This window comes from Cebus imitator, unplaced genomic scaffold (genome assembly GCF_001604975.1).
Source record: "Cebus imitator isolate Cc_AM_T3 unplaced genomic scaffold, Cebus_imitator-1.0 Scaffold310, whole genome shotgun sequence".
Taxonomy (NCBI): Eukaryota; Metazoa; Chordata; class Mammalia; order Primates; family Cebidae; genus Cebus; species Cebus imitator.
In genome coordinates, this window is record NW_016107625.1 from 775,214 (window position 1) to 784,954 (window position 9,741).

Below are 9,741 nucleotides of genomic sequence, written 5' to 3' on the forward strand. Positions count from 1 at the left end.
AGGTGTCTGTCAGCCCCTGCTGGGAGATGTGTCCCAGTCAGGATACACGTGTGTCAGGGAACCGTTTAAGGAGGCATTCTTTCCCTTATCAGAGCTCAGGTGCTGTTCTGGGAGATTGGTTGCTCCTTTCAGAGCTTTTGGGTAAGGACATCTAAGTCTGCTGAAGCTGTACCCACAGCCGCCCCCTTTTTCAGGTTCTCTGTCCCAGGAAGGTGGGGGCTTTATTTATAAGTCCCTGACAGGCTGCTTCCTTTTTACAGAGATGTCCTGACTTTGTTTACACAGGCGAGGTTAAAGCCACCTACCTGAGCCTCAGCAGTGGCAGAGGCTTCTCCCCGCATCAAGCTCTAATGTCTCAAGTTAAGCTCAGACTAGTGCACTGGCTGCAAGAATTTTCAAGCCAGTGAATCTTAGCTTGCTGGTCTTCATGGGGTGGGACAGATCACTTGGCTCTCTGGCTTCAGCTCCCTTGTTCAGGGCAATGAGTAGTTCTGTCTCACTGGCATTCCAGGCTCCACTGGGGTATGAAAGAAAAAAAAAAACTGCTGCAGTTAGCTTAGTGTCTTCCCAAATGGCTACCCAGTTTGTGCTGGCAACCCAGGGCCCTGCTGTTTTAGGCCCCAGAGGGAATCTCCTGGTCTGAAGGTTGTGAAGACCATGGGAAAAGTGCTGTATCTGAGCCAGAGTGCAAGAGTGCCTGGAAAAGTCCCTAATGACTTCCCTTGGCTAGGAGAGGGAGTTTCCTTGCCCCTTGCGCTTCCAGGTGAGGCAACGCCCCACCCTGCTTCAGCTCGCCCTCCTTGTCCTGCATTTAACTGTCTATCCAGTTTCAATGAGATGAACCAGGTACCTCAGTTGGAAATGTGGAGATCACTCGCTTTCTGCGTCACCGTCACTGGGAGCTGTGCACAGGAGCTGTTCCTATTCAGCCATCTTGCTGGAAAATCGCCGAGTGATGTTTTCAGTTGCTTTCCTTAGCTTAAATTTTTCTGGTACTATGTTTTTTATTACTCAGGTTTTGGGCTGTGTTTATTTTCCCTCTCCTTTCCTCTTACCTCTCTTCTCCCCTCTCCTCCTACCCTCTCCCCTCTCTTCGCCCCCTCCCCTCTCCTTTCCTCTCCTGTCCTTCCATCTCAGCTCACTGCAGCCTCAACCTATCAGGTTCAAGCAATCCTCCTGCCTCAGCTTGCCCCCTGCAACCCCCAAGTAGCTGGAACTACAGGCATACACCACAATGCCCAGCTAATTTTTTTTTGTTTGTTTTTTGTTTTTTTCTTTTTTTGGTAGAGATGGGGTTTCTCCATGTTGATCAGGCTTGTCTTGAACTACTGAGCTCAAGATATCTGCCTGCCTTGGCCTTCCAAAGTGCTAGGATTATAGGTCTGAGCCATTGCATCTGGCCTTTTTTGCTATATTTTTATGTCTTATGATTATAAATGACAAAGATCAACACGGTTTAGAAGTTAATGGACTATGAGTAAGCTTATTAAAAGGTGGACTCATAAGCATGTAAGACTGGTCATGAAAGTGAATGTAAAGAGAAAGAAGTAGAAGTCAATGGCTGAGGGATGCCTACAGCAGTGAAGAGAACCACTAGGAGAATCAAGATCTTTTTCATCCTTTCTGCCTTCCTCCACGATGCTACATTGCACCCTGAGGCCTATGTGGGAGCAGTTTTCCCAGAGGCTGGAGGCAAGTTGATTGTGAGTTTCCTATTTTAAAACAAAATTTAGAGTTTGACCTTATATTCTGAAGTCTGGGGAAGTCTTCATCTTGGTACAGGTATTGTGATAGAGCAAGCTGACAATGAGGACTGAGGGGCAGCTCAGCTTTCTCTTAGGCAACTCCGATTCTTTTTCACAGGTGGGACCAGGAGCACAACTCTGGGGAACATTTTACATTTGCCTTTTTTCTTCTCTTTCCCTGTCTTCCCCTTCCTATCTCCTTTCTCCCAAAATAGTGAATTGTGGGATTACCAGTCCAGGTATCAGCTCTCTGTTAAGCTTCCAGTCCTTGCATTTCTGATTCCAGACATAAGAAAGAAGGGGAGCACTTTCATTGTGAACCAAGCTCACTATGCTTTTTCCCCACATCCATGTAGTTAATGCCTACAGCTTTTCAAATGTTGAGAAAAGAATTAGCCAGGCTACCATAAGTACCAGTACATAATTGTGTGGTGGAGGGTATGAGGTCCAACAGTTACTCTCTGATTAAATGAAAGAAAAAACTTTTATTATTATACATATTGCAAAGAATATGGAACCAGAACGAAAGGGTCCCCTTTATTGTAAGGGGTCTCCTATGTTGTATCAGTAGCACAGATGAAAGATCATGAGTCCTCTCTATAATTCCCTGGCCACCTCATAAAATGGTACTATCCAGCAAAATATTATTTAGTAGCAAAATATATTTTAATTATAAAACGATTTTAAGTAACTGAATAAAAATGTGTACCAGGAACTTTCCCAACAGACAGGAGAATATGTACACTTTGTGAGGGTAGAGCAGCATCTATTTAATATAATTTTTATATAGAAAATACAGGCATATTTGAAAATGAAAACATGTAAGAAAGTATGTCACAAGGAATAACAAAATATATCACAAAATAAAAAAGTAGCCCGACGTAAGAAGATTACTAAACAACACCCAGCACCATGTTGGACTTTCTGTGCATAAGTTCCAGGATGCCCAGGCACTACCGAGGAGAGATGATCCTGCTTTTGGGAGAGCCAGTTGGTTGTGCAGTGGTTAAAACCCAGTCCTCCTTTTCCTGGAAAAAAAAAAAAAAGCAGCCAAATCGATTGAAAAGAAAAAACTGAACTGAAGAGCTAACATCTCTTTGGGGTTTGATTGAAACAGGATTGAAAGTCCCAGATACCGGGTATTATCTGTGATGTTTATAGGGAATAAGGGTCATTCTTTGAAATAACTAAGAGGCATGGGAAACAAGTGCTAACTTATGGAAAGATCTGAGCAGCATTGGACCTGAGTTTTAGTCTTGATTCTGCCACTAGTTTTTTATCTTACAATCCTCTCTTCTGTAAAATGAGAGGTTTGGAGCTAATGAACCTAAAGGTCTCTTAGTCCACTAACCGTCTATGGTTTTTATTTACAGTATTTGCTTAGGATCAGCTTTCTGAAGATGTGCACAGAGGTCAGAGGAAACACAATTTCTTTCTCAACAACTGAATTATCTGGGAACAAGGCCAGGTCCGTCTTATTTGTCAGTAGAGAAGGTTACATGTTGAGGGATTTAATGGATGCCACAAGGCATTTCTCTACCAGTTTGACACTCATGTCAGGGAATTGCTCCCATCTGTTAACAAGCCTTTACTGAGCACTGATTTTTGTACCTGTACAAGACACTAGGCATACTTTTTAAAAAAATTATACTTTAAGTACATGTGCAGAACATGCAAGTTTGTTACACAGGTATAAGTGTGCCATGGTGGTTTGCTGAATCCATCACCCCATCATGTACATTAGTTATTTCTCCTAATGCTATCTCTCCCCAATCCCCCCATCTCTGCTATCCCTCCCCTAGCCCCCTCCACCCCTTGACAGGCCCCAGTGTATGATGTTCCCCTCCCTGTGTCCATGTGTTCTCATTGTTCAGCACCCACTTATGAGTGAGAACATGCAGTGTTTGGGTTTCTGTTCTTGTGTCAGTTTGGTGAGAATGATGGTTTCCAGCTTTACCCATGTCCCTGCAAAGGACATGAACTTAACCTTTTAGTATTCCATGGTGTATATGTGCCACATATTCTTTATCCAGTCTATCATTGATGGGCATTTGGGTTGGTTCCAAGTCTTTGCTATTGTGAAAAGTGCCGCAATAAACATGTGTGCATGTGTCTTTATAATAAAATGACTTATAATCCTTTGGGTATATACCCAGTAATGGGATTGCTGGGTCAAATGGTATTTCTATTTCTAGATCCTTGAGGAAACGCCATACTGTCTTCCACAATAGTTGAACTAATTTACCCTCCCACCAACAGTGTAAAAGCATTCCTATTTCTCCACATCCTCTCCAGCATCTATTGTCTCCTGATTTTTTAACGATCACCATTATAACTGTCGTCAGGTAGTATCTTAATGTGGCTTTGATTTGCATTTCTCTAATGACCAGTGATGATGAACTTTTAAAAATGTTTCTTGGCATAAATGTCTTCTTTTGAGAAATGTCTGTTCATATCCTTTGCCCACTTTTATATGAAGTTGTTTTTTTCTTGTAAATTTGTTTAAATTCTCTGTAGATTCTGGATATTAGCTCTTTGTCAGGGGGAAATTGCAAAATTTTTTTCCCATTCTGTTGATTGCCAGTTCACTCTAATGATAGAAAAGCTCTTTAGTTTGATTAGATCCCATATGTCTATTTTGGCCTTTGTTGCCATTGCTTTTGGAGTTTTAGTGATGAAGTCCTTGCTCATGCCTATATCCTGAATGGTATTGCGTAAGGTTTTCTTCTAGGGTTTTTATGGTGTTAGGTCTTATGTTTAAATCTTTAATCGATCTGGAGTTAAATTTTGTATAAGGTGTAAGGAAGCGATCCAGTTTCAGCTTTCTGCATATGGCCAGTCAGTTTTCCCAACATTATTTATTAAATAGGGAATCCTTTCCCCATTGCTTGTTTTTGTCAGGTTTGTCAAAGATCAGATGGTTGTAGATGTGCGGCATTATTTCTGAGGCCTCTGTTCCATTCCATTGGTCTATATCTCTGCTTTGGTATCAGTACCATGCTGTTTTGATTACTGTAGTCTTGTAGTATAGTTTGAAGTCAGGTAGCATGATGCCTCCAGCTTTTTTTTTGTTAGGATTGTCTTGGCTATGCAGGCTCTTTTTTGGTTCCATATGAAGTTTAAGGTGTTTTTTTCCATTTCTCTGAAGAAAGTCAATGGTAGCTTGATAGGGATAGCATTGAATCTATAAATTACTTTGAGCAGTATGGCCTTTTTCACAATATTGACTCTCCCTAACCATGAGCATGGAATATTTTTCATTTGTTTGTGTCCTCTTATTTCCCTGAGCAGTGGTTCTTAGTTCTCCTTGAAGAAGTCCTTCATATCCCTTGCTATTTGTATTCCTAGATATTTTATTCTCTTTGTAGCGACTGTGAATGAGAGTTCACTCATGATTTGGCTGTTTGTCTGTTATTGGTGTATAGGAATGCTTGTGATTTTTGCACATTGATTTTGTATCCTGAGACTTGGCTAAAGTTGCTTATCAGCTTGAGGAGATTTTGGGTTGAGATGATGGGGTCTTCTAAATACACAATCATGTTGTCTGCAAATAGAGACAATTTGACTTTCTTTTTTCCTATTTGAATACACTTTATTTCTTTTTCTTGACTGATTGCCCTGGCCAGAACTTCCAATGCTATGTTCAATAAGAGTGGTGAGAGAGGACATCCTTGTCTTGCGCCAGTATTAAAAGGGAATGCTTCCTGTTTTTGCCCCTTCAGTATGATCTTGGCTGTGGGTTTGTCATAAATAGGTCTTATTATTTTGAGATATGTTCCATCGATACCTAGTTTATTGAGGGTTTTTAGCATAAAAGGCTGTTGAATTTTGTCTAAGGCCTTCTCTGCATCTATTGAGAGAATCATGTAGTTTTTGTTTTTGGTTCTGTTTATGTGGTGAATTATGTTTATAGATTTGTATATGTTGAACCAGCCTTGCATCTCAGGGATGAAGCCGTCTTGATCTTGGTAGATAAGCTTTTTGCTGTGCTGCTGGATTCAGTTTGCCAGCATTTTATTGAGGATTTTCACATCAATGTTCATCATGGATATTTTCATTTTTAGTTGTGTCTCTGTTGGGTTTTGGTATCAGGATGATGTTGGTGTCATAAGATGAGTAAGGGAGGATTCCCTCTTTTTGTATTGTTTGGAATAGTTTCAAAAGGAATGGTACCAGCTCCTCTTTATGCCTCTGGTAGAATTTGGCTGTGAACCCATCTGGTCCTGAACTTTTTTTGATTGGTAGAATATTAATTGCTGCTTCAATTTCAGACCTTGTTATTGGTCTATTCAGTGGATTTGACTTCTTCCTGGTTTAGTCTCAGGAGGGTGTAAATGTCCAGGAATTTAACCATTTCTTCTAGATTTATTAGTTTATTTGCATAGAGGTGTTTATAGTATTCTCTGGAGTAGTTTGTATTTCTGTGGGATTGGTGGTGGTATCTCTTTTATCATTTTTTATTGTATCTGTTTGATTCTTCTCTCTTTTCTTCTTTATTAGTCTGGCTTGTGATCTATTTTGCTAACATTTTCAAAAAACCAGCTCTTGGATTCGTTGATTTTTTGAACGGGTTTTTTGTGTCTCTATCTCCTTCAGTTCTGCTCTTATCTTAGCTGTTTCTTGTCTTCTGCTAGCTTTTGAATTTGTTTGATCTTGCTCTTCTAGTTCTTTTAATCGTAGCATTAGGGTGTTGATTTTAGATCTTTCCTTCTTTCTCTTGTGGGCATTTAGTGCTATAAATTTCCCTCCACACACTGCTTTAAATGTGTCCCAGAGATTCTGGTAAGTTGTGTTTTTGTTCTCATTGATTTCAAAGAACATCTTTATTTCTGCCTTCATTTCATTATTTATCCAGTAGTGGTTCAGAGCAGGTTGTTCAGTTTCCATGTAGTTGTGCGGTTTTGAGTGAGTTTCTTAATCCTGAGTTCTAATTTGATTACACTATGATCTGAGAGATTGTTAGGATTTCTGTTTTTTGCATTTGCTGAGAAGTGTTTTACTTCCAATTACGTGGTCAATTTTAGAATAAGTGTGATGTGGTGCTGAGAAGAACGTATATTCTGTGATTTGGGGTGGACAGTTGTGTAGATGTCTGTTAGGTCCACTTGGTCCAGATCTGAGTTCAAGTCCTGGATATCCTTGTTAGTTATCTTTCTCACTGATCTGTCTAACATTGGCAGTGGGGTGTTAAACTCTCCCACTATTATTGTATGGGAGTCTAAGTCTCTTTGTAGGTCATTAAGAACTTTTGCTTTATGTATTTGGGTGCTCCTGTATTGGGTGCATACATATTTAGGATAGTTAGCTCTTGTTGCACTGATCCCTTTCCCATTATGTAATGCCCTTCTTTGTCCTTCTTGAATTTTTTTAAAGTCTGTTTTATCAGAGACTAGGATTGCAACCCCTGCTTTTTTATGCTCTCCATTTGCTTGGTAAATCTTCCTTTATCCCTTTATTTTGAGTCTATGTGTGTCTGTGCATGTGAGATCGGTCTCCTGAATACAGCACACCCATGGGTATTGATTCTTTATCCAAGTTGCCAGTCTGTGTCTTTTGATTGGAGCATTTAGCCCATTTACATTTAAGGTTAATATTGTTATGTGTGAATTTGATTCTGCCATTTTGATGCTAGCTGATTGTTTTGCTTGTTAGTTTCTTCATAGTGTTGACGGTCTTTACAATTTGGTTTGTTTTTACAGTGGCTGGTACTAGTTGTTCCCTTCCATATTTAGCACTTCCTTCAGGAGCTCTTGTAAGGCAGGCCTGGTGATGACAAATCTTTTAGCATTTTCTTGTCCATAAAGGATTTTATTTCTCCTTCACTTATGCAGCTTAGTTTGGCAGGATATGAAATTCTGGGTTGAAAATTCTTTATGGATGTTGAATATTTGTCCCTACTCTCTTCTGGCTTGTAGGGTTTCTGCCAGGAGATCTGCTGTGTGTCTGATGGGCTTTCCTTTGTGGGTAACCCAATGTTTCTCTCTGGCTGCCCTTAGCATTTTTTCCTTCATTTCAACCCTGGTGAATCTGATGATTTGTCTTGGGATTGCACTTCTCGCGGAGTATCTTTGCGGTGTTCTCTGTATTTCCAGAATTTGAATATTGGCCTGCCTTGCTAGGTTGGGGAAATTCTGCTGGATAACATCCTGAAGAGTATTTTCCAACTTGGTTTCATTCTACCCATCACTTTCAGGTACACTGATCAAACGTAGTTTTGGTCTTTTCAATAATCCTGTATTTCTTAGAGGCTTTATTCATTTCTTTTCACTCTTTTTTTCCTCTAATCTTGTCTTCTCACTTTATTTCATTGAGTTGATCTTCAATCTCTGATATCCTTTCTTTCACTTGAACAATTCAGCTATGGAAACTTGTGTATGTTTCACAAAGTTCTTGTGCTGTGTTTTTCAGCTCCATCAAGTCATTTATGTTCTTCATGCTGGTTATTCTAGTTAGCATTTCATCTCACCTTGTTTCAAGGTTCTTAGCTTCCTTGCATTGGGTTAGAACATTGCTCCTTAAGCTTGCAGAAATTTGTTATTACCCACCTTCTGAAGCCTGCTTCTGTCAATTCATCAAACTCATTCTCTCTCCAGTTTTGTCCTCTTTTTGGTGAGGAGTTGTGATCCATTGGAGAAGAGGCATTCTTGTTTTTGGAGATTTCAGCCTTTTTGCACTGGTTTCTTCCCATCTTTGTGGATTTATCTACCTTTGGTCTTTGAAGTTGGTGACCTTTGTATGGGGTCTCTTAGTGGATGACCTGCTGATATTAAGACTACTTCTCTTTGTTTGTTCTACTTCTAACAGTCAGGGCCCTCTGCTGCAGGTCTGCTGGAGATCCACTCTAGACACTGCTTGCCTGGGAATCACCAGCAGGGGTTGCAGAACAGCAAAGATTGCTGCCTGTTCCTTCCTCTGGTAGCTTCGTCCCCAAAGGGTGCCCACCAGATGCCAGTCAAAGCTCTCTTGTATGAGGTGTCTGTCAGCCCCTGCTGGGAGGTATCTCCTAGTCTGGATACACAGGGGTCAGGGAGCCACTTGAGGAGGTAGTCTGTTCATTATCAGAGCTTGAGCACTGTGCTGGGAGATCTGTTGCTCACTTCAGAACTGCTGGGCAGGGATGTTTGTCTGCTGAAGCTGGACCCACAACCACCCCTTTTCCCAGGTACTCTGTCCCAGGAAGGTAGGGGCTTTATTTATAAGTCCCTGATGGGCTGCTCCCCTTTTTTTAGAGATGCCCTGTCCCACAAGGTGGGAGTCTAGTGACAGTCTGCCTGCAGTGGCCTTGCTGAGCTGCTGTAGGCTTTGTCCAGTCACTGTGTAAACTTCTGGGTGACTCTGTTTACACAGGCAAGGTTAAAAATGCCTACCTGAGCCTCAGCAATGGCAGATGCCCCTCCCTCCATAGAGCTTGCAAGTCCCAGGTCGAGCTGAGACTGCTGTGCTGGCTGCGAACATTTCAAGCTAGTGCTTGCTGGTCTTTGTGGGGGTGGGACCCACCTAGCTAGATCACTTGGCCCTCTGGCTTCAGCCCCCTTTTCCATGGGAATTAGTGGTTCTGTCTCGCTGGCATTCCAGGCGCCACTGGGGTATAAAAAAAAAATTGCTGCAGCTTGCTCCATGTCTTTTCAAATGGTTGCCTAGTTTTATGCTGGAAAACTGGGGCACTGGTGTCATAGGAACTGGAGGGAATTTCCTGGTCTGCGGGTTGTGAAGACCATGGGAAAACCACAGTATCTGAGCCAGGGTGCCAGAGTGCCTGGAAATGTCTCTAATGGCTTCCCTTGCTTATGAGAGGGAGTTTCCTGGCCCCTTGCATTTCCCGGGTGAAGTGGTGCTCCACCCTGCTTCAGCTCACCCTCCTTGGGCTGCACCCACTGCCTAATCAGTTCCTATGAGATGAATCAGGTACCTCAGTTGGAAATGCGGAGATCATCCATCTTCTGTGTCACTGTCACTGGGAGCTACACACTGGAGTTATTCCTATTTGGCCATCTTG

The 9,741-nt window shown here is 41.6% G+C and overlaps 1 protein-coding gene across 2 annotated transcripts in view; it reads right to left on the reverse strand.

Moving 5' to 3' along the window:
• Positions 1 to 2,212: 2,212 nt before the first annotated feature.
• The window catches only part of SVEP1 (sushi, von Willebrand factor type A, EGF and pentraxin domain containing 1), a 210,982-nt gene continuing 203,453 nt past the window's right edge, over positions 2,213 to 9,741 (reverse strand). For both annotated transcript variants that reach the window (XM_037729541.1, XM_017503374.2), the window contains one exon: positions 2,213 to 2,773. In XM_037729541.1, the coding sequence (XP_037585469.1) occupies positions 2,752 to 2,773 (22 nt within the window). In that variant the 3' untranslated portion in view covers positions 2,213 to 2,751. The remainder of the gene's footprint in view (positions 2,774 to 9,741) is intronic.